The 27,061-nt window shown below is 45.9% G+C and overlaps 1 protein-coding gene across 1 annotated transcript in view; it reads left to right on the top strand.

The window, feature by feature from the left end:
• The window catches only part of ADCY2 (adenylate cyclase 2), a 429,519-nt gene extending 402,461 nt beyond the window's left edge, over positions 1-27,058 (top strand). The window contains exons 21-25 of the mRNA XM_050792931.1: positions 106-252; positions 2,473-2,580; positions 12,690-12,804; positions 19,313-19,437; positions 23,604-27,058. Of these exons, the coding sequence (XP_050648888.1) occupies positions 106-252; positions 2,473-2,580; positions 12,690-12,804; positions 19,313-19,437; positions 23,604-23,756 (648 nt within the window). The 3' untranslated portion in view covers positions 23,757-27,058. The remainder of the gene's footprint in view (positions 1-105; positions 253-2,472; positions 2,581-12,689; positions 12,805-19,312; positions 19,438-23,603) is intronic.
• The last annotated feature ends 3 nt before the right edge of the window (positions 27,059-27,061 follow it).

The following is a 27,061-nucleotide window of genomic DNA, read 5'->3' as shown; positions in this document are numbered from 1 at the left end:
ATTTGGGCGATGTCTATGTGAATCCTGGCAGAAACAAGCCACTTGCCTGTGGAGGGTTTAAAGGTCAGTCTCCTAGTGATCAGCTCTTGCTTTTCTCCCAAGCAGGATCTATACCACCAGTCCTATGACTGTGTCTGCGTCATGTTTGCCTCCATTCCGGATTTCAAAGAATTTTATACAGAATCCGACGTGAACAAGGAGGGCTTGGAATGCCTTCGGCTCCTGAACGAGATCATCGCTGACTTTGATGATGTAGGTACTGAGAGTTGCCCTTGAAGGGCAGGAGTACCCCCAGTCTCACACCTGTGCGCTTGAAGTTACTTTGGGATAGCGGCCTATCCCAAAAAACTTTTCCCTTGGCATAATTTCTGGCAGGTGGCATTAAAGGCTTTTGCTTTATTTAGGTCTCTGACTAACCTGAGGTAGACAAATATGTTGTATTTTTGAAGTTGGTATGACTGCTAGGAACAGCTACCAAAATCTGTTAAATCAAATGTGTATCCAGTGTGCTAGTGGATTCTCTGCTAAGGCTTGAATTCCAGGTAAAATACTTGCCCATCCCTTTCCACATAAAAAGATAATGAGTTATAATAGATTATTGCTATGTCTGTTCCTACTTCAATGCCTTTGTCAGATATCAACTTGCACTCTGCATGGATGACATTTTATTGTTGAAAATACAATCTGTATGGGGGGATAATACAACATACTTTAGAAGGGACAGAGTGTCTGTTTTAGAATTCGAAATAGGTGTCATTTTTCAACTTTCTACATAGAGAATAATGTGTTCTATTTCCCAGTAAGAACAAACGCCCCTCTGGTTTAAGGATATTGCAGCCACACTATTCTTATCACTATCTTGCAAAATAGAAGAAAATTGACATCTGTCCAGGAGCATATGTTAATGATGATTCATGGAATTCTGAAATACAGCGATGAGATTACATAACACGGTGGTTTCAGGCAAACCTCCTAAATGTCTTGTGGGCCCTGTGCATTTTCTCTCACCACCATCATCACTGTGAGGTCGATGCTAGAGATTCATGGTGCCGTCATGGCCGCCAGCAATTACCACTGTGGTCCTGGGTGCGTCGTGACAAACAGCGGCTGGGGGTCTCAGCTGCTCCTCAGTGAAATAAACATTCCCCAGTACTAACGGGTGAATGACAGTGGATATGCGGATAGGTGATACAGGGATTTGTTCATCTGTCTTAAATTATTTGATATGTAATCCTGGAGGAATCTCCCTGAAATCCGGAGTTCCAAGGAAGGGGCAAGAAAACGCTCTTGGTCTCCGTTCAGCACCGTTTGAACCCTGCCCTCCCAAGCAGGTATAGACCTTCCAGGGCGTCCTTCACGCGCAAGTCCATTCCTCTTCCTTCCTACAGCTTCCATTCTTATCCCTACCTTTCCTCCATCCCAGCTGAAAGCCTAAATCAGCAGATTAAGGAAGAGTCAAGTGGGATGCTGATAACTAATTCCAAGACAAGAAATAGTAGAGCTCGGGCCAGCTGTGATGGCTGGTACCTGTCATCCCAGCACTTTAGGAGGCCAAGGTGGGAGGATCGCTTGAGCCCAGGAGGTTGAGATCAGCCTGGGCTGCATAGGGAGACCCTGTCTCTGCAAAAAAAAAAGTTTTAATTAGCTGCACATGGTAATGTATGCCTGTGATCTCGGCTACTCGGGAGTCTGAAGCAGGAGGTTCACTTGAGCCTGGAAGATGGAGGCTGCACTGAGCTATGATCACACTACTGCACTCCAGCTGGGGTGACAGAGCAAGACTCTGTCTCAAAAATATATATATATATATATATTATATATATATTTTTTATATATATGTATATATCTTTATATATATATTTATATATATATATATCATATGGCTCCTCTTCTGTCTTGCAAACAGCAGCCTTCTCACTTCTCTTAGGCCTCCCATGGAGGGGAGAAAGAGAGAGAGAGAGCTGGTTTCTCTTCCTAATATATATATTAGGGCTAGGGCTGATAACAACCATTCTAGATCTTATTCCATCCACCTCAAGCACTCAGAGGGAAAAAGCCAATCCTCAGCACTAATAATTGATCATAAATCATTCTGACCATGCAAGAAAGAGCTCACTCACCGAATCATAATTTTAAATTTATGCCTTTCAAATGCATAGTCAGGAAATTTATTTCAAGCCCATTGTCATTTGCATCATAATTCATCTTGGTTCCTTCACCAGCAAAGTTTGAACGGTAATTCATGTTCCTTGGAAGTAAATCATTATGCTGTACTTTCCTCCAAGGACATGCGCTGTTTGAAATACATGAAGTTTTCATTCCTGGAAAAGCTCAGGGCCCCAGGGTGCATACACAGGGGTTGAAACAAGTCATGGCATCACTGTGAACCAGCATTTGAGAATGTCTCTATAAAGTCCTCAGCTTCAGGTCAGCATCCAGCTGAGTAACTGGATGGTTGTCATTGCTTCACAGCTTCTTTCCAAGCCAAAATTCAGTGGAGTTGAAAAGATTAAGACCATTGGCAGCACATACATGGCAGCAACAGGTCTGAGCGCTGTGCCCAGCCAGGAGCACGCCCAGGTAAGATGTGTTGAACACTTAATGGCACAGGTGAGCCTCAGCCCCACCCCGGGACCCAAACAGCCATGAAATGCCCCAAGAACTCTGTATTATGTACAACCTAAAGCTCAGGGTCAAGGTTCTATGAGAGAAGATGAAAATTCCAGACTTAGCGCCAGAGGATCTGTTCACAGAACTCCTTCTGCTGCCCAACAGGAGAAGAAAAACCAATCAGTATCTGCTTGTTAATACAGATAAATATACAATGAAGTAGAAGATGAAAGCTAGTTATTTAAAAGAGACTCAGTAAGGATGTTTCCAGGTCTTTTGATGTAAAAGAATGTAGTCAAGGCCGTGTGTGGTGGCTCATGTCTGTAATCCCAGCGCTTTGGGAGGCTGAGGCGGGTGGATCTCTTCAGCTCAGGAGTTTGAGACCAACCTGAACAACATAGTGAAACTCCATCTTTACCAAAAATACAAAAAAACTTAGCCAGATGTGGTAGCATGCCCCTGTGGTCCCTGTTACTCGGGAGACTGAGATGGGAGGATGATTGAGCCCGGGAGGTGGAGGTTGCAGTGAACTGAGATCGCACCACTGCACTCCAGCCTGTGTGACAGAGTGACACCCCATCTAAAAAATGAATTAAAATAAAATAATGTGGTCAAAAAACAAGTTGGCCACATGGAAATTTCATTGAAAAGGTCATTTAGGCAAAACTGAATATCCTCAATCAACTAAGGTTTTCAAGATTTTCTTGTGTTTGTGTGTGTGTGAGAGAGAGAGAGGGAGACAGCGAAAGAGAGAGAGAGAGCATGTACATAGACATGCTTGTGTAACTTGTTGGAATATCAGTAGGGGCCCGTTAAAAAGACCTCGTTTCCCCTCAGGACAGTGGCCTTTGCTGTGGAGCCTGCCCTCTGCTGGGCAGACCACAGAAAAACAGAACACACTTTCTGTGGACAGGCAGGTTCCCAAAGAGAAGGGCTGAGCACGGTGTATGAGTCCCTCTCCCATACCCACCTCCCATGGGAAGAGTGAGAGCGGGGAGAGAGGCAGCAGGCACCATAACAGAGCTCCCTCTTCCAGGAATATCAGGAGAGGGTCCTAGTTTCCCACTTAACATTCATGCATTCATGGGCAAAGAGTAGAGTGTGGATAGACGTCTGACACAAGAGGGAAACCTAGCGTTCTTCCAGTTAATTGGAGTGATATGTATTCCACTGGTTCTCCTCTTCAAGTGGTTGCCCTCAGATTATTATTTTTTAATGAGTATGCATTACTTCAGTAATAAAGAAAATAAAAGAAACAAACAATAAAACAGACCCCAGAAGAACCTAGCCTTTGGATTCTGAGCAACACCTTCTCAAGCCATTACGGAGCCAGTGACCAAAGGAAAACTGCTGTGCCCTCTGCGTGGTGCTGTAGATTTTTAATGATTAGGGTTTTTTCCAGAACATTAAAGTGTTAAAAAATTGAAAAAAAAAAATGTAAAATCAAGATACTAAAATGTACAACATTCTTTTACTTTTAAATATTATATTTATAATCCAAACCAGAACTAATTACAATTTTGCTTTCCTGGCTTTCATGGAAACAAATATATGCTTCTCCAATGCCTTTAATGTTCTGGAAAACACTGACCATTTAAAAAATATAACATTAAAACATGTATAGAGACAGGCATTTTTCTTATTGCCTCAGGCTCTAAAATGCTCAGCACAACACTGTCAGGACCTATCTGTCTTAGTCTACTTGGCCTGCCAGGCAGAATACCACAGGCTGGGTGGCTTAACCGACAGAAATTTATTTCTCACAGTTCTGAAGGCTGGAAAATTAGGTGTCTGCTGAGGGCCCCTCTTCTGTCTTAAAAACAGTAGCTTTCTCACTTCTCTTAGGCCTCCCATGGAGGGGAGAGAGACAGACAGAGAGAGAGAGAGTTTCTCTCCACTTTAAAGAAGGCATGAGTTCTGTTGGATCGGAGCCCCACCCTTATCATCTTAGTTGACCATAATTACCTCCTTACAAATCCCTCTCTTCAGTACAGTCACCTGGGAGGTCAGCACTTCAACATATAAACTTTAGGGAGGACACAATCCTGTCCACAGCAGTATCTTTATTTAAAATGTCATGGTTTTAGTTCATCTTGAATTTTTCTGCATTGATTTTGGTTTTTAAAAATGTTGCACTAGGATATCATTTCTCATGATTTTTGAGCTTTTTGCACCTTCTGAAGTTTCACCCCTGAGGTGAGTGCCTCACTTACCTCACCCTTATCCAGCTATGACTTGGAGGCTTCTCCAGCTCATCTAGTGGGGGCCGTCAGGAGCACTTCACCTGATCACATCCACTCATCCACTCCAGCCCTTTGCTCTTGGACGGCCAACTACCAATCCTTTGGCAGGGCCTCGGAGTGGGAGATCTTTCGAGGCATTACCAGGTGAAGACCTGTTCCACATTCAGTGTCACTCTACAGCCCGTTACTCTACAGCCCAGGGTGCGTGTCTGCCTGTTCTTCCTGACCCGAACTCTGCCTCCATCAGACCCAGTCTCCTGGATCTTCAAGAAAAGTATCCAGGTCTTTTCCTTTCTGCAGCCACACTTTATAGACTAAGAGTTTGTATCCTCTGCCTTTACCTTTCACCTTCTACTTTCTCTCTACACCTCCACAATCCTGCCTCACCAGTGCCATCAGGAATTCTACTCTCGATGACCAAAAAAAAAAACACTTCCAGATTCCAAAATTCCCGTCCAATCACATTCTCTGAGAATTCGTCCTGGGTGACGTCCTGTCTGTGGGTGGCCGTTGCCTTTGCCCAGTAATCCTCCCTTGGCTTTTGAGCCCTTCCATTGTCTGGCCCCAGCCTGTGGTCCCTCTCTGTGGGACATTGTAATATTCTTTCCCCAGCCCCTCTTTGTCAGGGACCTCTCCTAAGACTTTATCCATCCCCTCTGCACGTTTGATCTCCACCAAAACCTCTATCCACTGTCTTGACCATTGGGCAGACTTGGATCACTTCCAGCTTCCTATAGACACTCTGCTTTCTAACACTACTGCCATTTTCTTCTTGTCCTCCCCACTTTGGAAACAGAGCACCAATCCTCTGCCCCAGCCCACTGCCCTGACCCATCCTCTACTTCTCCCTACAGTCTCTACACCAGCCCTCAAACACGCATGTGCTTTCGTGCAGACCAACCTGGGTTCTATCCACATCCTCTCCAGGTATGGTGCACCCATGTCCTGTAGCAGCACCACCTGTGGTGGTTGTTAGAGTGGTTTCCAGGGACAGCCCCAAGCCTACTGTGTCTCTGGGGTGGGTTGGGGACCCCTATTTCCACTAGTTCACCCAGGTGATTCTGACGCTCACAGAAGACGCCCTGCCTGATCAAGGAGCCGTTCAGAATCTCACTCATCACAATGCCAAGGCTCCAACTTTCACAGAAGGCTTTCCTGTGCCCCGACCTGGGAAGCTTTGCCTCACCTGGCTGTCTGGGTCCAGATCGTATTTCCTTTCTTCACTGTTTGCTACCTGTTATTTTCAACTTTCCTGGAAGTATATGTTTCTTAGTCACCATCCAGACTACAGCAGGTGCCGTGTCTTATGCAGTGGCCTTCAAAGTCCCCAGCAGGGCCTTTAAGTGATCACCCGTGTTTGTTCAAGGAGTGATTGCACCTGTGCCCACTCCATCTCCCAGACAGTGTGTAGCTTCCTTCACTCTGTTTTACAATCCTTCCACTTCCAATGCAAACCCTCTGATTTATTTCGCTGACCTTGTTGAACCTTTACTGAATGGCTCCTGAGCCCTTACAACAAGCTTAGGAGGTAAGTAGTAAAACTCTTTGCCCATTTGAAAGTTGGAGAAACTGAGGCATGCCCTAGGGAAAACAAGCAGCCATAGAGTAGGGCTCAGACCTGGGCACTCTGGGTGTATCTGTCTGTCCAGAGCTCCGCACAGCAGCCTCTGGTGCTGCCTCCTGTCGTCCTTGGCTCACCTGCCCCTCCACCAGCCCCCACCCTTTCCTGAGCATCCCTGCATCCCGACATTTGTATCTATCCTATTCACTCATCGCTGCTCCCAGCCCTTTAGCAAATCCCTTCCCAGGAGCCCCGTTCCTCCACCTTCAGCTGCCCCAGCAATGAAACTTGACTTCTTAGTTATCCTTGAATGACTTACTGACTTCAAACCCAGCCACTGTTGTTAACACATGACTGTTTTCAGGGTAGAGTTGAAAGAGCATGACTGTCAAACGAAACTGCTCATTAATTAATATTATAGCTAAGTGTTCTGCACTTCTGTTACCTTATGCATGAAATGGTGATCACGCCCGTTGCATGAGGCTGTTGGGAAGACTATATTTAGTATGCAAAATACTTAATCGACTTCATGGGCATAGTAAGGAATAAAAATGCTAACAGTAATAATAATATAGTTGTGGTTGAACCATGTTTTGCATATTGCTACCATTGCTGCCTCAAATAGAACAGAGATAAGGGTTTTAGGACATTGAAATATGATATGTCATCATATCCATGAAGGGAAATTCTCTCAGTACTGTATGTGCTATTTGTGATTACAGCACTTAATTAGATTCTTTACAAGGGCATCCTAGAAATATTTTGAAGTGCAATGAATGTATTCTGAAATGAAAGTTCATTACAATTGATTTGGGGCAAATAACATACCTGATAAATATTCATGCTAATATTAGTTACTTTTATAAGAAATGAATGTCACTTTGACCTTTTGTAACTGGCCCGAAATGGGCTTAAATCTTTGCTTCTCTAGTTATAAACAAAATACTTTCTATTGATTGTTTAGCCAAATCTTTAGTCTGGCAACAAAAGATATTCAGTTTACAAAATATATAGGGTAACCCAAGGATTAATGTCTTTTTCTTAAATCCAAAAAGAGGCAATTATCTGGGTAATAGCCTTTTGAAATTTAGCCTTTATTTGTAATTACCTCTGCATGTTCTGTTTGCAGTAACAACATACCTACCCATGGAGAAACAAGTGCATAGAAGTATATCAGCACCTAGTGAGGCAGGGCTTTTGTGCCTGGCTCTGTTTTGCCTCATTTGTACTTTTTAATGAAATGATCCATTCCAATTTTTTGCTTAAGTCAACAATGTGGCTAAACGGTTGCATTACATGTAAGAACTGATTGTTGTTTTTAGAAGAAGCAGGCATTTGTCAAGAAAGGAAATATTAAACTGGAAATGGGCTCTCATTCATTCCCTGAGCACACTCCCTGAGGTGCTCTCATTTTCTACCGACCACTGAATCCAAGCCAGGGTGTGAGGTAGGCACAGACAATCTGGGAACATTAGAGGGATCCTGTCAAATGGGCCAGAGAGGAAATTAGGAGTCATTCAGAGACCATCCCTACCAGTGTCATAGTAGTTAAGGGGTCCATTAAAACTAATAGCCCCAGTTCCCTTCACTGGTAAGAATCAAGAATAGCTTAGGTCTCTGTGGAAATGAAAAGCAAAAAATCCTAAGTCTGTGTATTTTTGTGCAAACACCAAAGCTGTCATGATGTGTCAGAAGAAGAGAGAAATTTCCTTCTGCTTTCATGCTGTTAGCAGGAAACTCAAAAGTGAAAGAAAATGAACTGTCCCTCTTCACTATACATACAGAGAATCTCAAAGACACTTAAAAGGTCAGACAAATTGGTCGTTGTTAAAGCTGTACATAAGTGGGAAAGTACCACACTTAGCCATAAGACAATACTAGTATCTTCCTCCTAGACGGCTGTCATGTCAAGCAGAATGACAGGTATCTCTTCACTGTCACGAAGGAGACTAAGACCCAAGACCCAGAGATGCAGGCTGAATGCATTGCTTGTATCCATTCATTCAATCTTAACTGAAACCCAATGAGATAGGGAGTTGGCTGGGTGCAGTGGCTTGTGCCTGTAATTCCAGCACTTTGAGAGGCCAAGGCAGGCGGCTCACCTGAGCTCAGGAGTACGAGACCAACCTGGCCAACATGGTGAAACCCTGTCTGTACTAAAAACACAAAAAATTAACCGGGCATGGTGGGTGCACAACTGTAGTCCCAGCTACTTGGGAGGCTGAGGCAGGAGAGTGGCTTAAGCCTGGGAGGCAAAGGTTGCAGTGAGCCAAGACGGTGCCAGTGCACTCCAGCCTGGGCGACAGAGCAACACTCCATCCCACACACAAAAAAAAGGTAGGGCATTATTGTCCCATTTAACAGGTGAGGAAAACTGAGGCCCAGAGAAGTTAAATGATTCTACCAAGGCCGCACAGCTAATGATTGCAGAAACCGGAACTGAATCTATTTTTGCCTGACACAGGCAATATTCCATTAGCAACCCTCTCCCAGGTAAGCTGATTATCACAGCATGCAGTTTTGATGCTCAGCTGGGAGAAGTCTGAGCATAAAAGCTGAGAAGTCTGATGAGATCTCCTAGAAGCCCGTCAGGAGAACAAAATGCTCCTTAGATAACAATCCCCAGTTCCCTTCCAAATCAGATACAGGGGAACTTGAACACCAGAAGTTTTTCAGCATAGGACACAGGGCCAGGCACATAACAAATGCTCAGTGAATATTTATGGAAGGAAGAGGGAGAAGAGAGTACAGAAGAGGAAAGTTATGTTTATTTTAGCCTGAAAGATTACCTCGATTATTACCAAACAGACACTTGGGTTATAAAATCGTCTTGGTAAACATGCATCTACTTTAAGCAATGTTCCTTGCTGGTGAAACTTCCAAAGCAACCAGTTTATAAAATGTGTTTCAGGGAACTGAGTAGTTTCTCTCTGTAGCTGGAAGCCCATTAAATATCTGGGGATATGTAACATAAATTATTCAGATCATAGGAGAAATAACTGCTTCCTACTGCCATCAGATATTTATCTAGAGCACACTTATGAAGACTTGTTGAAATGAATTGAGTTCTTCTAGAGACTGAACATAATTTTTTCTAGGGTTTGCTAAGCCCAAATGAGTTATTGATGTTGAATTAAACTTCATTCCCAGAACTCAATCTCTTCTTTTATTACTGAGGTCACTTAAAACCTCCAATTTAAACCATCTGTGTGAAAACAGATTGGGCAATAGTTTCTCAAGGGGCAGAGCTTGTCTGCTGCACCTTGGTTTGGTAAAAAGCAAAATCATTTCTACCATGGCAAATATGTCCTCCTTACTTGGACAGTTGTAATTTTTACTACACAAGATTTTGCTCGTTGATTTAACAGCTTGTGCTTCCTGTTAAGGAGGAAGATGTTTTCCAACTGACTGCACAAGCCTCCAAATCAGGTTTTCCCCATAAGTCGCAAGACAAAAAATACTAGTGAGCTATGATAGAAAAGACTAACTGTTCTTAAGAAATGGCATTCTGAAATTCCACCAAAGTTAGCTGACAGTCAACTTTATGGCTCCAATTTTGTAGTTATATGGTTTTTCTCTCATGACTCTGAGTTGAGAATTTACTGCAATAGTTCTATTTCCCTTGACTTTTTCTGGAATGATATAATTCACCTGAGGATAGGAAGATGTCTTTCTCTCTTGACCAGAGATTTAGTTCTTCTTCTCCATTCATATTTATACTGTTTAGTGCAGTGATTCTCAACTGGGAGCAATTTTATTCCTTCCCCATGCCCCCCGGAGCATTGTCATTGCCAGTAGAGACATTTCTGGTTGACACAATGAGAGGTGAAGGGTGCCCCTGACATCCAGTAGGCAGAGGCCAGGGATGGTGTTAAACACACTGTGACATGCAGGACAGCCCCCAGAATAGAGAATAACTCAGTTCAACCCAGTTCAAGTGTCCATGGTGCCAGGGTTGAGAAACCCAGCGTTGGTGCAATCCCCCACATGCTCCTTATTAAACTCTGTGTAGAAGAGATGAATAACCCCTTCTTCATTTTCCTCTCCCCTTCAGCTACCACCTTGGGAGTAGCTGTTCTCTACCTTGCTGTCACCTTGAATAGGTGCTTATGTCTACAGTCTCTATCTATCTTCTCACCCATCCCTTCTGAGTCTCTGAGAGTTGGGCTTTCTCTTCACTTTCCATAGAGGATGCTCCCCCAAGGTCAGCAGGTGGCTCCTCTTTATCCCCAGACCTTTCTTCATCTCCGATTTAGCTCCCTTTCGGATCCAACACTCATCTCAGAAGTCACTCCCTAAGGCCCACAACAGCCTGATGTTCCATTTCTCCTGGCCTTCTCTCAACTGTTTTCCAGTGTGCCTTGCTGGCTCCCCTCCCCTCGACCTGTGGCCTAGCCAAGGGTGTATTCCCAGCTCAACCCTCTACTATCCTATTCTCCTTTCTTGCCATGGAGGCCCCACCTGCTGTAATAGGCACATTCATGATCCTTCCTGGGTGCATGCTCCTCAAATGCACAGCGGTCAGCTTTGACCTTCCGCCAAAGCTTAATGAGTCCCTGCCTGCATTCTTCCCAGCCATTTCCTCTTGGTGATCCTACTGCCAACCTAAGTATAGTCATTCAATAAACATTTATTGAGTTCTTCTTGTCAGGGACTTTATTCTGCTGTGGAGACACAGATTAATAGAGCAAGGTCTCTACCCTGGTGGAGCTCACAAACCAATGAGGGATGCCGACTTGAAAAGACACACAGCCCTGGCTTCCGAGCTAACACAGATGGCCATTCGGCCAAGCAGCCATGCCGGGCAGGCCTGGGACTGCATGTCAGTGAAACCTCGAAGGCCCAGCAGCTCACCAGGCAGGCTGGAACAGAAACGCTTCTCCACACCATTTTGGTGCACAGAATCATTAAGTATTGGGGGAGCAGGAACCTTCAGGATATTTAAATGAATTAAATGAATTCTATGCATATAGTAATAATGTAACAAAAAATGGAAACTTTTAAAAGGTGAAATTCAAAATATAAATATAGTAAGTGCTACAAGTTAATGTTAAATATAAACAGGTAACAGGAATGATCAACAAATTCATAGGAAATCTGCAAAGAAATGTTCACTTCTTCCCACTGGGAAATCTTCAGGACTTCTCTCCTTCAGCTCTGTGATTCCCTCGTCCTCATGGGATGACACAGCCCTCGAGGACGAGTAAATGAGGGAATTGTTACCCTCTATATTAGTTTGCTAGGGCTGCCATAACAAAGTACTGCAGACAGGGGGCTTAAACCACAGAAGTTAATTGCCTCCCTGTTCTGGAGACTGGACAAGATCAAGTCATCAGCAAGGTTGGTCTCTCCTGAGGCCTCTCTTCCTCCCTGTTGGGCCTCTTTCCTTCTCCTTGTGTCTTCACACGGCCTTCACTTTGTGGGTGACTGGGTCCTGACTGCCTCTTCTTAAAAGAACACTGGTCATATTGGATTAGGGCCCACCCATATAAGCTCATTTTATCTGAATCACCTCTTTAAAGACCCTGTCTCCAAATATGGTCATATCCTGAGAGACTGGGGTTAGGACTTTAACATATGAACTTGGAGGGACACAATTCAGCTTAAAATCCTCCATTTCAAGGCCTAAAAGGGCAAAAGGAGGGGGATGTTCCCAGAGCTAGAGAGAGCTGCAGTGCAGAGACAGTAGCTGCCACCCGGGGCAGTAGCCCTTGTCCTCCATGAAGAAGACTGACCCCTGTGGAAAGCATGCGGTGAGCAGGGAAGAGGAGGAACGAGGCCCCAAGCCTCCTCCCCACTCTCTTTTTCCGCAGCATCTCCCAATGGGCCATCCCCACTGGCTGCCCAAGGACAAGGAGAGGGCACCCCCTAGCGGTCAGGCCACCAGAGCTAGAGCCCAGCAGAGAAAGGCAAAGGCCAGCTGTGGAAGGGAAAAGAGGGAAGAAGGCGCCAGCCCCTCCTCAAAGCCAGCTTCCCTTGGTGATTTTTGGACTAATACAGTATAGGTTCCCCCTGGTCAGCCTTAGCCCGCATCATGCTTTTGGCCTGAGGGGGCCTGAGACACGGAAGTCAGTGTCTCCTAGCGCCTCCTGTCTCACCTTGGCCACACAGTGCTTCCTTGAGATGGGATTTGATTCTTACAGAACGTCTGCCGTGCCTTGCAGCATTAGAATTTGCCAGCATTCCTTTCGGCCTAAAGCTCAGGTTTGGGATGAAGGGGAAGTTTCCCGCTGTGATGCTCTAACTTCCGTCTGCCTGTGTGTGTGTGTTCTCAGGAGCCCGAGCGGCAGTACATGCACATTGGCACCATGGTGGAGTTTGCCTTTGCCCTGGTAGCGAAGCTGGATGCCATCAACAAGCACTCCTTCAACGACTTCAAATTGCGAGTAGGTACGTTCTGCAAAGAGGTCTCAGTTGTGGCAAAGATGTGGAATAAGGAGTAAGTCATAGGGGACATTGATGATCCTTTCAGTGTTGGAGTAGAACAATTCCAAATGCATCCCGTTGCAAGACTGGATGACAGAAGGAAGGACACTTTTGGACAAATTAGAAAAAGCACCCCTTTGATTGGACCTAGGCTGCCGGCACTCAGCCAAGGTCCCGTCCACAAGCACGGCACGCACAGCCTTGAGCTGTCGTGCATTGCTCATTCACTGTGAGACATCCACAGAGAGCAGCTGCATTATTTTATGGGCCGTTGCCAATGAAACTGGGACCTGCCACTAACGATGAGATGCATCCATATTTCAGAGATGTAAATATGTTTTGTTTTCTTTTAAAAAAAAAAAAAAGGTAGGTCTTAGAATTGTTGCAATACAGTCCCAGCTTCCTGGGGCCACAAGTTGTAAGACCACCAAATGTGGGGTAGGTTCTGAAACTGACAGCTTTTCAGATTGTGTTCAAATCCTAGAGAGAAAAAATAAAAATCCAGCTTTCTTTATAATATTGTTTAAAAAAATAACCTTTAGGCCTGGTGCGGTGGCTCATGCCTATAATCCCAGCACTTTCGGAGGCTGAGGTGGGAAGATCACTTGAGTCCAGGAGTTTGAAACCAGGCTGGGCAACATGATGAGACCCCATCTCTACAAAAAGTAAATTATTTGAGCTCGGTGGTGCATGCCTGTAGTCCCAGCTACTTGGAAGGCTGACGCAGGAGGATTTATTGAACCCAGGAGGTTGAGGCTGTAGCAAGCCATAATGGTGCCACTGCAATCCAGCCTGGGTGATGGAGAGAGACCCTGTCACAAAAAAAATAAATAAATAAAAGTAACCTTTGCTTGCTTGAAAACAGAGGCTTCCAGATTTCTAAGTTTTTACCAGACTTTAAGTTGATTTTTTTTTAGCATGTTTCATTACTTGCCTTTTACAAATTGTTATTTTTTAAAATGTGTGTTTTAAGTCATCAAGTCAACACACAGCTGGGTCGCGATGTGTGCACAGTTACTTGCAACCGTTCAGATTTCTAAGAGCTTCCTTGACCATGTTATGGTTTTCTTGGCAACACATTTTGCTTCTTCTGACAGTCAGTTTATATAAGAGCAGTTCAGGCAACAAATTCCATCTGAATGGTTTTTAACACTCTCTTACATACAAATTTCAACTTTAAAAGGAAATCTACATATTTAAAGCCATCTTCTTCTTTTGCTATGGGTATGTCCTGAATTTCATTTAAATCCAAAATATGTTACATCTCTTTCACAAATGAGATGTGTTTCTCTCTGCTTGTACTATTAGTTGCCAGTGTTTACTCGTATTTTCCTTTTTTTTTTTTTTTTTTTGAGACAGTCTTGCTCTGCCACCCAGGCTGGTGTGCAGTGGCACGATCTCAGCTTGCTGCAACTTCCACTGCCTGGGTTCAAGCAATTCTCCTGCCTCAATCTCCCAACTATCTGGGATTACAGTCCTGTGCTACCGCACCCAGCTTATGTTTGTATTTTAAGTAGAGATGGGGTTTCACCATGTTGGCCAGGCTGGTCTCTCACTCCTGACCTCAAGTGATCTGCCTACCTCAGCCTCCCAAAATGCCATACTTTTCTTTCTACTTTCTCACTTCTGTGCATCGTAAACCCCTATTGGGGGCGCTACCTTACACAAAGATGAGATGACCACACCAAACATGGGCATGTCCCTTTGACCCCAGAGACTCTACACTGTTTTGACAGCTTGGAAAATGGGCTCCTCAAATTTTGCTACTATGCCTCTTTAAAAAAAAAAATGTATTACATGAACGTATTAGTCAGGGCTATCTAGAGGGACAGAAACAATAGGATAGATGTATATATAATAGGTTAGATGTATATATAATAGGTTAGATGTATATATAAAGGAAAGTTTATTAAGGAGTATTAACTCACACAATCACAAGGCGAGGTCCCACATTAGGCCGTCTGCAAGCTGAGGAGCAAGGAAGCCCATCCGAGTCCCAAAGCTGAAGAACTTGGAGTCTGGTGCTGGAGGGCAGGAAGCATCCAGCCCAGGAGAAAGATGTAGGCTGGAAGGCTAGGCCAGTCTAGTCTCTCCACGTTCTTCTGCCTGCTTTTTTTTTTTTTTTTTTTCTGAGATGGAGTCTCGCTCTGTTGCCCAGGCTGGAGTGTGGTGGTGCTATCTCGGTTCACTGCAAACTCGCCTTCCCGGGTTCACACCATTCTCCTGCCTCAGCCTCCTGAGTAGCTGGGACTACAGGTGCCCACCACCACACCCAGCTAATGTTTTATATTCTTAGTAGAGACGGGGTTTCACTGTGTCAGCCAGGACTGCCTGCTTTTATTCTGGCCACGCTGGCAGCTGATTAGATGGTGCCCACTCAGATTGAGGGTGGGTCTGCCTTTCCCAATTCAGTGACTCAAATGTTAATCTCCTTTGTCTGCACACTCACAAACACACTCAGGATCAATACTTTGCATCTGTCAATCCAATCAATTTGATATTTAGTATTAACTATCGCAGTGGGAGAATGACCTCTTCTATTATCAAACTTAGAGAGACCAAAGTAATATTGCCCTGCACTGCAGCATGGGACCAGAACGACTGTTTGCCAGTCATGCGTACTACATCCAAAGTGCCATTTTCCTGGTCTAGACTTCAGTGATATTGTTCAGATTCACGTGAACTCTTGAATGGACCTCCGTCAAGTCGTGTTGATTGACACTCAATGCCTACTTTACCCTGATTGTCCAATAACTGATAAGCTCTCTACCCTCAACCCCATATATCAGCCTTGTTAGATTTCTAAGGAAGCCTAAACTCAACGTTTCATTGGCCTTTGAGTCTCTCTTTCCCCACACCCTCAGTCTCTCCCAGGAGGGGGCTTCCCTGCTCTACCTCCATGCACCACGACATCCAGAGGCAGTTCAGGGATAGCAACGCAGAAGAATAATATTGCTGACAAAAGCGATGGGACAAATAATGAGGTGAATTCCCTCCTAGCATCCTTTTCAGCATATCAGGCTGTAGAATCGGTTGGAACCACAAATCAAGCAAACCCCTGCACTAACTAGAGATGGCCCTGTTGCCAGCAATAATCAGTCCAGGCTCTTCCCCACCCCCAGAGCTGCTGACCAAGCAGGGATCAGCAGTGGCCAGAAGACAAGCTGAACTGTCAGATGCAGTGCTGGAACTGCAGGCCAGTGTCCAGCGGCTGACCCCTGGGTGCTCTGACCTGTGCCAGAGCTGGAATAAATTATTTGAGATGCCTAAACCAGAAGTGTGTTTTCCTGAGTACACCACAACATCAAAGGAGAATTTATTTCTTACCTCTTTTGTACCTGCAAAGGTACTGTTTGGAACAGTATTGGGGCTGTTTCCTGACCTAACTTTCCATTGCAAAGGGGAAGCTTTGGCCGAGTGTGGTGGCTCACTCCTGTAATCCCAGCACTTTGGGATGCCAAGGCGGGTGGATCACGAAGTCAGGAGATCAAGACCATCCTGGCTAACACAGTGAAACCCCGTCTCTACTGAAAAAAAAAAAAAAATATTGGTGGCATGGTGGAGGGCACCTGTAGTCCCAGCTAGTCCCAGGCTGAGGCAGGAGAATGGCGTGAACCCAGGAGGTGTAACTTAAAGTGAGCTGAGATCACGCCACCGCACTCCAGCCTGGGCGACAGAGCAAGACTCCATCTCCAAAAAAAAAAAAAAAAAAAAAAAAAAAAAAAAAAAAATTTTAATAAATAAATAAATAAGGGAAAGCTTTGCCTAAGATCTACAATCAGCTGTAGCAGACTAAGCAGTTCAGCAGTCAGAAATTAAATCTCCAGAGATACCCTCATCAATATACAGTCCAACTAATGCAGGAAGGTGGGGGTCCTGGACCCAGGAGAAAATGTAGAGGGAAGAATCAATTAGTGTCAGTATCCCTATTTCTATATCTATGGTCCTGCTTCCCCTGACTCCCAGAACATCCACGGTCTGCGCATTTGCAGTTCATGGGACCAGGAACCATCCTGCCTGTTAAACTGGAGCTGGGAAAGAGCCCCGGCTGCTTCTTGATTAGAGAAGTTGATTAATCTTTTGAAGCTTCAGCTCCTGACAGCAGAAGCCATATCCACCTTCCACACAGGGTCAAAGCTCAGATGTAGACATGGAATCGCAGTGGTTTTATAATTGCAGTTATTAAAAGGGGGAGGTCAGCACAACATCTGTCACCTCTGTAGTTAGCAGTGGCCCAGGGCACCTGCTCACCTGGGGAAGAAACACTTCCTCAACCTCCACCTCCCAGGCTCAAGAGATCCTCCTGCCTCAGCCTCCTGAGTAGCAGGGACTACAGCCATGCGCCTCGTGCCACCACACCTGGCTAATTTATATATGTGTATATATATATGTATGTGTGTTTATGTGTGTGTGTGTGTGTGTGTATATATATATATGTATTTGGTATCTAACGCCTGGATACCCCAGGGTCCAGGAAACCTTGGACAAGAACTGGGCCAGCTGGGCTGAAGAGAGCTGGCTTCAAGCATGGCTCCAGAGACATGGTGGTTAAGTTTCCTTAGAGAACACAGTGCGTGAGCAGGCTTATGTCACCCGGGACTGACATTCCTCACTCTGATGAACGCTGAGCAGTCAAGCCCAGCTTCAAGGGGGCCAAGAACCCAAGCGGCAAAACCTGACAGGCTTTCCGAGGCTCGCCTGGAACCTGGCTGTGTGTCCCTTCCCCTTCCTGTGGGAGAGCTCGGTTGCTCTCCCGCTGATGGCCCTGGCATTTCCTCTAAGTGGGAGGTGCTCAGGGACCCCCTCAGTCTTCTCTCTTCTACCCTCAACTTTTCCCCTAAGTGCCAGTCATCTTCCCATGAGAACAATTTCCCCAGATTTGTATCCCATCAAAATCTCATTCTCACACATGTCAGGATTCTTTCTTAATGCTGACATGGATGGGATCCCTTGCCAGCAGCAATGCAGATTTGGGATAGTCCTTTGGAAAATGGTTTAGAAATGACAGCCATCACCACAAACACAAAAACATGTTCTTCCTGAATTCAGCAGGCTCGCCAGTGGGGATGCTGTCCAAGGCAGCGAGCCTCAAGGTGGGAGAGGGCCATGTGCCCAGAGCCTGCTGTGGAGTTGGGGGAGTCGGGGCCTCGGGAGAAGACTCCATAGAGCCACCCACCTGCCTTTGGGGCCTGTGTCTGCCACCTGCTCCCTGTGTGAGGCCACTCCGTCGGCCTCCTGGCCTGCATGCCCTGAGAATGAGAGGAGCGCACGTATATCTGTAAAGCACTGAGAACAGCACAGGGGAGTGGAAAGTGCCCTGCTGGTGTGGCTGCGGGGGTAGTTGTGCTTGTTCTTTCAGCACAGAATCAGGGCGAACCCTAAAGTCCAACAGTGGCAGAATAGCCAGTGGCATACATCCATGTAGTGCAGCCGTTTAAAATAAAAACGTTTGCTTCAAAATCAACATTTACTCTAAAACACTTGCAAAATAGTATAGTAATCATCTCTTGCCTAAAACTGTATAGCAACACAGAAAAACCACTGTATTATGTTTAGTTTTGATGTTGTTGTTGTTGTTGTTGTTGTTGTTGTTGTTGTTGAGACAGGGTCTCCCACTTTTGCTTAGGCTGGAGTGAAGTGATGCTATCTGAGCTCACTGCAACCTCCACCTCCCAGGCTCAAGGCATCCTCCTGCCTCAGCCTCCTGAGTAGCTGAGACTACAGCCATGTGCCATGCGCCACCATACCTGGCTCCTGGCTAATTTATATATATATTTGGTAGAAATGGAATTTCACTATGTTGCCCAGACTGATCTCAAACTCCTGATCTCAGTCCACCTGCCTTAGCCTCCCAAAGTGCTGGGATTACAGGTGCACCTGTAATCCTTTAGTTTTTTAAAGCATACACATTTTATCTTATGCAAAATGACAAATGGTCATATAAACATGAATCAAGGTTTAGAAGATAAAAGAGGACAGATATTTTAACATTTTTGAGTAGGAAAAATAAGAGGAATTATTTTTCTTTGTTTTAGAATTTCATGAGTTGGGCTTATGTTTGTTTAATAATGAGGATTCAAGAATGGTCCTATGAAACCATCCTGTTTAGACAGTAGCCATGGCCGGGCATGATGGCTCATTCCTGTAATACCAGCACTTTGGGAGGGCAAGACAGGTGAATCTCCTGAGCTCAGGAGTTTGAGACCAGCCTGGGCAACATGGCAAAACTCTGTCTCTACTAAAAATACAAAAAAATTAGCCAGGTGTGGTGGTGTGTGCCTATAGCCCCAGCTACTCGGGAGGCTGAGGTGGGAGGATCGCTTGAACCTGGGAGGTGAAGGTTGCAGTTAGCCAAGATTGCTCCACTGCACTCCAGCCTGGGTGACAGAGTAAGACCCCATCTCAAAAAAAAAAAAAAAAAAGACAGTGGCTATAAGATGAATCTTGCTAACTCATCTCTGATGTGGCACAGGTATTAACCATGGACCTGTGATAGCTGGTGTGATTGGAGCTCAGAAGCCACAATATGATATCTGGGGCAACACTGTCAATGTGGCCAGTAGGATGGACAGCACCGGAGTCCTGGACAAAATACAGGTAATGCAGTGTGTGGTCTGCACTGCCTTCATCAACCATGTCTATTCTCTTGGGATCCATAAATAAGTATAAGGATACTAATATATTAAAACAAAGGAAAAAAGTAAACCTTGAAATTTACTTAAATCTTTTGGAGAACAATTTTTGGGGAAATGTCAGTTTCTGCATTGACTGTTAACAACAACAAAATTCTAACAATATAAAGGCTATTGCATTTGTGGAAACAAATGATCCAGCAGCAACCAGCATGATGGCACAACAGCCCTGAGCATTCGGTACGGGAGTGGTGTCCTCTTCCACCTTTATTACTTCTCCTGGTGCCAATACCTTGAACAGGACTTTGCAAGCGAGAGGGATCATGCATCCAAAACCAGACACAACCCCCCACCTTCTTCTCTCAAGCTGAATTGGGATGAGGGGAAGTGGTAGGCTGGGGAGAGGTCAGATATGAAATAGAAGGTTGATATGAATGGCAGTGCTGAAATCCACCCAAGGGGGAGAAAGGAAGGTCTGACAAATGAAAAGCAGTGGTTGGAGAAAACTAAAATTATTTTGTATGACTATTTCCATTGCTCATTAAATCAATTATAATCATGGTTAAAGTATGTTACAATAGCACTAATAATATATTTTTTAAAGTATTTTAAAATCACTGAAAAGATAATAGAAAAAAAAGTCTGTTACTAAAGCTGTGCTGAAACTAGTCTAATCTTCTCATGCAACTGCTCAGTTGATGACGCTGAAACTATCCCTCAAGCTACAAAAGAGCAGTGGTTCAGCCCAGGTTGACAGTGACAGAATATTCCGTACCCATGTCCTGTGCTCCTCCCACGCGCTGTGGAGACTGCTCAGTTGCCCAGCTAGAACAAGAATCGTGGGGCGTTTTGGCAGCCTAGTCTAATCATTTCCTGAGGGTACCAAGGCTTCCAGGACTTTCTGCATAAACATCGCTAGCCACTTCCGATGCCCAGGGATGCTCCAGCAATCCTGGACAACCCCGGTTCTTCTCTTGGCAGGGAAGAGAGGCCTGCCCCTACCAAGGGCTCACTTTCCCACCTGCAGGCCAGCCCATGTCCCCAACACAACACCCGGAACAGTCCAAAGATTTATGGCAGTTTTTAATATGCTTTCCAGCTCCCCAAGAAGCTTTCAAGCACTTGGGATAAGTATCAAAAGCAATTTAAGTGAGGCAGGTCATGGAGAGTGCTCCCTCCTGGAGATCGTAAATCTGCTAGAGGTTGATGTTTGAAATGTGTTTGAGCTCATGTGTGTCTCGAAGAGGATATTGGGCTTCATAAAGCTCCATGTGACTCAGGGCGGGTCAGCCACCTGCAGCGGCTCCATTGTCTCTGATCCCTGGAGGGAAAGAAGACAGGTTTCTGCCTGTCACTAGGGAGCCATGTTTGTAGACCTGTGTTTGCTCCCTTAGCACAGGAGCTGGAAGGGCTGCATTTGGGTGGGTTTTTAAACCCGAAGGTGTGGCTTGCTTCCTCACTCCAGTAAGCTCTTTTTTCCATTTATGTGCAAAAAATAGTGGTGAGATGCCAGGAAAATCAAAAACGATGCCCAGACAATTAATAAGCTTCTCCTAGGCCTGAGGAACAGGTTCTTTTTATTAAAGGGCATTTAACTCCCAGCATGCTTTCTAGCCTGGAAACCCCGAGAACAGCAGAGCAAGCCCACTCAGCAACCCTGCGGGCCTCTTCTAGGCCTGGAGGCATAGAAACCAGCATGCATGGAGATGGACAGCTTCTTCCTCCCGGTTTCCCATTAATCATGCGGCGCTGATCAGCGGGTGGTTTGGCATGACGAACACCAGTGGATAGTTTTAAAATGCCAGTGACATTAGCGCCGGTAAATACCTCAACAGTTAACCCCCAAAGCACCAAAAGATTGGTTTGTTCTCTAGGTGGAAGGTCACTCATCCAATAACGGCAGAATTTGCAAACCTGAGTTTCTTGGTTTTCTTCATCTTCTTTCGGTTCTTATCCAATACGCAAAGCACTCCCTGGGTTCCTGCCCTCCTCCCAGGGTTTGGGCCAGACCAGAGCAGCAGGACTTGGGCATCTGGCGCCTGTGCCTCCCTTTCCTTTCTGCTCTGCTCATCAGGGTCCCGAGGACCCACACGTGGACCTTGTGCTAGGGGCTGTCCTTCCATGACTCTGCAGAAAGGTGGATGATTCTTCCATAGCCAGTCCTTGACATCTGTGCATGGAGGGTTTGCCCTGGTTCTGGGCGTCCCTGGATGCCGTCCTGGGCTCTCATGAACACAACCCCTCATGGTTTCCTTGCACTTCTGCCTCTGCCCCCGCAGCAGCATCTGCCCTCAAGGCCCTTCTCAGTCTCCAAGCCCAAGGAGGCTGGAGCTTTGCTGTTGACACGGCCCCCACCTTTGCACCTGCCCTGGGCCACACCACAACCAAAATTGTGCCATAACACCCCTGTGTGCCATCGCAACACTGCTGTGTGCCACGACAATGCTGCTGTGTCCCATAAAAACACTACTGTTTGCCATAACAACACTGCTGTGTGCCACGACAATGCTGCTGTGTGCCATGACAACACTGCTGTGTGCCATAACAATGCTACCATGTGCCATGACAACACTGCCATGTGCCGTAACAATGCTGCCGTGTGCCATGACAACGCTGCTGTGTGCCATAACACTGTTGTGTGCCATAATAACACTGCTATGTGACAGAACAACGGTGCCCTGTGCCATAACAACACTGCCGTGTGCCGTAACAATGCTGCTGTGTGCCACGACAATGCTGCTGTGTGCCACGACAACACTGCTGTGTGCCACAACAACGCTGCTGTGTGCCATAACACTGTGTGCCAGAACAACGGTGCCCTGTGCCATAACACTGCTGTGTGGGTTGCAAGCTGCCCAGCCCTGCCATACCCGCCTGGCACAGATTTGTCACTCCAGTGCTGGAGGTGGCCAAGGTCTCACAGGTGCCCTTGTTGCAGCCATGCCAGGTGCCTTCTCAGATGAAGTGGGAGGAGATTGCTCCTTTGTGCCTTTTTCTTACGGTTCCAAAGCAGCATTACCAGGCCTTTCTGTCTGCGCAAACTCAGACACCAGCTGGGGAGACTGGGTGGAGGAGCAGGTAGCCAACAGAGGGGTCTTCCCCGGCCTCAGACGCTGAGGCCTCGCCCTCAGACCACGCCTGTGTGCCTCCCTGGTTCTCTGCTTTTGCAGCTCCTCCACACTCAGGCAGCCCAAGCACAGGCAGGCGTGGGCCCGCAGTCCCAGACAGGGTGTCCTAGGGAAGGCGCAGCACACGCCGAAGCTGAGAGAGCGCAAGGCTCAGTACGGGACAGTGCATCTCTGCTGAGGAGGAAGCCATGGGAGCCAGCAAGTTCACCGTCATCCGACGGCAGGGCCTGGACATGGTTCAGCAGCCGGGGCCCTCGCCTGTCGGTGCAATGGCAGGAAGTAAGTGGTCCTGTCAAGCCGGCAGCCTGCAAGAGGGGCTGCCCTCCTTAGCCCCCCGTTTCAATGCAGTGAAGTGAGGAGATTTTTGAGACTCAACTGGGAACATCATGCTCGTGCGGACACTGGTGCAAATTCCCACAGTTCTCCCAGTTTTACCCCTTCACTCACAGGCATCAAACCTGACGGACGCGACCCCTTGCGGGAGTTGAGAGTGCTCCTTCTCAGGGTGTTCCTCCCATCGACACTGAAATTGAGTGTTAATGTTTATTATTTCATGAAAGACATTCATGACAATTTATAAACATCATCCAGAATCCCACCACTCCAACCTATTTTGGTTCACTCTCTTTTTTCCAGGTCTCTTCAATGTGAATACATAACATCATGTGGTTGGAATCATAGCCTGGATCCAGGCTCAATCCCTTTTCTGGGTGAAATGGTTCGATGTTGTCTCATCCATGATAGCATCATCGCAGCACTGGAGTTACTTGAATTTTAGGTTGTTTCCAATTTTTCGCTATCCCTGCACTGAATTAAACAGCATTGTCCTTTACAACCTTTCTTTCTTGTGGATTACTCTCACTGTTCTACTGACTTCTCAGGAGTGGAATTCCTGGGTTGAAGAGCATGGTGCCTTTCTTTGGCTCTTCATCCTTGAGTCAGATGGGTTGTATCAATGTAGGTACTAACTAAGCCCGTTCTCCCGTGTTCCTGTGCCTTCTAGGTTACGGAGGAGACAAGCCTCGTCCTGCAGACCCTCGGATACACATGCACCTGTCGAGGAATAATCAACGTGAAAGGAAAGGGGGACCTGAAGACGTACTTTGTAAACACAGAAATGTCAAGGTCCCTTTCCCAGAGCAATGTGGCATCCTGAAGAGTCACCTTCATTTTGGCAAGAAGACTGTATTTTCAGGAAGGTATCACACACTTTCTGACTGCAACTTCTGTCCCTTGTTTTTGATGTGCGTGCTCTGTCTGTCCTATGGAGCCTCTGCAGACTCGTTCCCGTGACCCAGTGGCATACCGTTTGGTGTCTGACGTGTGCCCAGATCGTTCTGCCACTTGCACTGTGCTTGCTCCTAAGCAAAAGGGAAAAGGAGCGTGCGTGATAGAAGAAAAGCATTGAGAGAACTAACAAAGAGGAGAGAGGTGAAACACACACACATTCTTAAGGCAATAAAACTAGGGGGTGTATATTATCTTCTGGTGCATGTTCTTTTCTGGAAAATATGGTAGCTCGCCAACCGCATCTGCTCGTCTGATATTCAAACACACAGTATTCGTGAATAAGTTGATTCTGTCCCTCACATGGAGTCTGTGCTCACCCATTGTCTCATTGCCAGTGGTGTCCAAGGGCCCCCGTTGGGACCCACGGCTCTCGTCCCTCTGCTCCATGTGTCTCATGCCAGCAGCACGTTGCCATCCGTCACCAGAATTAGTCTTCACAGCCTAGGACCAGTTTTGTACCAAACTCGTCTGATGTTTTGATGCCATTTGTCTTTTGTAAAGTTAATTCATTAAAAGTTTTATGTACTTTGATTTGCAGTGCCTGTATCTTTTATTTTCCTGTCTTCTTTCTTCTGTGGTTTGCTCCAGAATTAAAGTGTGTTTTCCATCCGTTCTCCCTTTTGACACAGTTGTTTCGGAAAGAGCTCTCCAGAAGCCAATGTTGAAATGTAATTCAGATTAGGACACAGTGTGTGACGCAGATAATTGGTTACTCAGCTCCCTGGAAAGCAGGCAAGCATGTTGAATGTATCTAGTGGTCTGATTTTAATTTGGGCATCTCTAGAGAATGCTTTCAGGGACAAATACTTTACTAGTAAAAAGATTCTCTGCGAGCAACAGTGCCCCCTCCGTCCACTATGCTCCTGTCTACAGGAATGTTTTGCTAGACCTAACAGAAATAGACTGCAAAAGAATAATGTGGAACCAGCTATGCAAATCAGTCTCACAATAGCGTGAACTAACTGAGAGAAGTACTAAGTCCCACAGACTGCCTGTTAAGTCTGAGAAGGCTAAAGAAGACACACAGCCAACGTTCATGCATTTTTAAAGACAGAAGACCTTGAAGAATTTGTTCTTGTCAATCCAATACAAGTTGTTTGGTACTTATAACATAAAGAAATCATACTTTGCCAAATAGTGAAAAGTAGAGCAATCATGTGTAATCTAATGTTTAAAAGCAAAACTGCAAATTGTAGCCCAGTTGGTCAAACTTGTTTTCTTTTTATAGCTCGTGGCAGGCATCTGTAAGAGGTAGAGGGCCCAGATGATCTCTTAGGAAGCCTTTTATTCGTGGAACTCGAACTTGAAGCACAAGTTCCTGGTTTGATTCTTGGCTCTGATTTTTTACCAGCTGTGTAACTTTGAACACCTCTCTTAGTCCCTCTTAGGAGTACTTTCCTTATTGGCAACTCGTGGAATTGCTAGTGATTAAACGAGGCAATGACTGTGAGAGCCTGGCTGGGCCTGCACAGTCACAGCACGGGCACCGCTGCTGTGCCAGGACTGTGACTCATTCCCAGTAAAAGGCACTTATCGAAGCTGATAACCATCCTTTATCACCGAAGTGTGAGTAGAGCATGACTTATTTAGTATTCTGCCTCAATGGGGAATTTTTTGATCCTGTAATCACAACTCAGCATTGGCCTTAATATCCCTAGATCTCCAAAAACAGTGGTTGAAGCAAGGGCTTTTCTCTTTCCTCTAATCGAAATCTGGACTAGGATGTTGTAGCATTTCCATGAGCTCAAACTGGCCATGGTGTAGAATGTGTAAGGATGAGCAGCAGGTGTGCCTCGTGGGTTCCTCCTCTGTTACATCCTGCTACACTCATCCGCAGGTCTCCTTGGGTAACCTACCCTGAGTGAACACCCCCAGCTGGGTGGTCCACCAAGTTCTCATAAACAGAGTCCCTCCCATTCCCCCATGTGGTGCACTGAACTTGGGTTTGTGCTAAAAGAACTCAAAAGGAGAATTGTGCTCTCCGAAAGCCATATCACCAGTCTTACCAAACAATAGGCTTTTAAAAGCATTCAGAGTCATTGTCAGAATCCACTGTGGGAAGCTCTGTGTGCACCTGGGCCGTTCTAGGTGTGGTCCCATGGCAGCAGCCTCAGCATCCCCTGGAAACTTGTCAGAAATGCAAATTCTCAGGCCCCAACCTGAAGGAGGACCTTGAATCTGAGATGCCCGGGGTGAGGGCCCAGCACAATTGCTATTTAGTGAACAGGTTCTCCAGGTGATTCTGATCCCCGATCAAGCTTGAGACCTCCCTCCCTCCCCAATGTTTTTGCAAATGAGGAAACTGGGGCAGAGTAATTCAGGCACATGTGTTCAGAGTTCCACAGTTGATTAGCAGTTGAGGCCAGGCTAGAATGGAAAACTGCCTGTTCCCTGACTCTAGAAGAGCATTACTCCTGCTCAAAGCTCCTTAAAGCTCTGGGCAGCTGAAAGCATCCCTGTGAGCAAAAATGCCAGGCAGAAAACTGGCAGTGCGCCTCCCACAGGCCAGGCAGAAAACTGGCAGTGCGCCTCCCACCGGCCAGGCAGAAAACTGGCAGTGCATCGCCCATCAGCCCAGGTCCCAGTGCCATTGGTTTCAAGAAAAAATTCTCTCCCCAGTGCTCTCCTTAAAGTCTTACAGGAAGGTTCTCATGGAAATTGCCTCCAGTCCAGTTACCTAAAAACGCCAGTGTTTTACGTATCTGTTTAGAAGTGTCTAAGTTTTGTCATCAATCCCCGATGTTATTCTTCCTTCCCAACTCACTGTGCTCCTAAAGACAGCAACCATTGATCTTTCCTTTGCTCTGAATACACTGAATGACCAGGTAACATCATCAGGCTGGGTGCAGTGGCTCATGCCTGTAACCCCAATATTTTGGGAGGCCGAGGAGAGAGGATCACTTAAGCCCAGGAGTCTGAGACCAGCCTGGGCAACATAGTGAGACCCCACCTCTACAAAAAAAAAATAAGAAAATTAGCTGGGCATGGTGGCACGTGCCTGTAGTCCCAGCTACCTGGGAGGCTGAGGTGGGAGGATCACTTGAGTCCAGGAAGTCTAGAATGCCGTGAGCCTTGATTATAACACTGCATTCCAGCCTGGGTGACAGAGTGAGACTCTGTCTCACAAAAAAAAAAAAAAAAAAAAAAAGAAAAGAAAAAGAAACACAATTG

The sequence above is a fragment of the Macaca thibetana genome, chromosome 6 (assembly GCF_024542745.1).
Source record: "Macaca thibetana thibetana isolate TM-01 chromosome 6, ASM2454274v1, whole genome shotgun sequence".
In the NCBI taxonomy this organism is placed as follows: domain Eukaryota; kingdom Metazoa; phylum Chordata; class Mammalia; order Primates; family Cercopithecidae; genus Macaca; species Macaca thibetana.
This window is presented reverse-complemented; position numbering and strand designations above follow the sequence as displayed.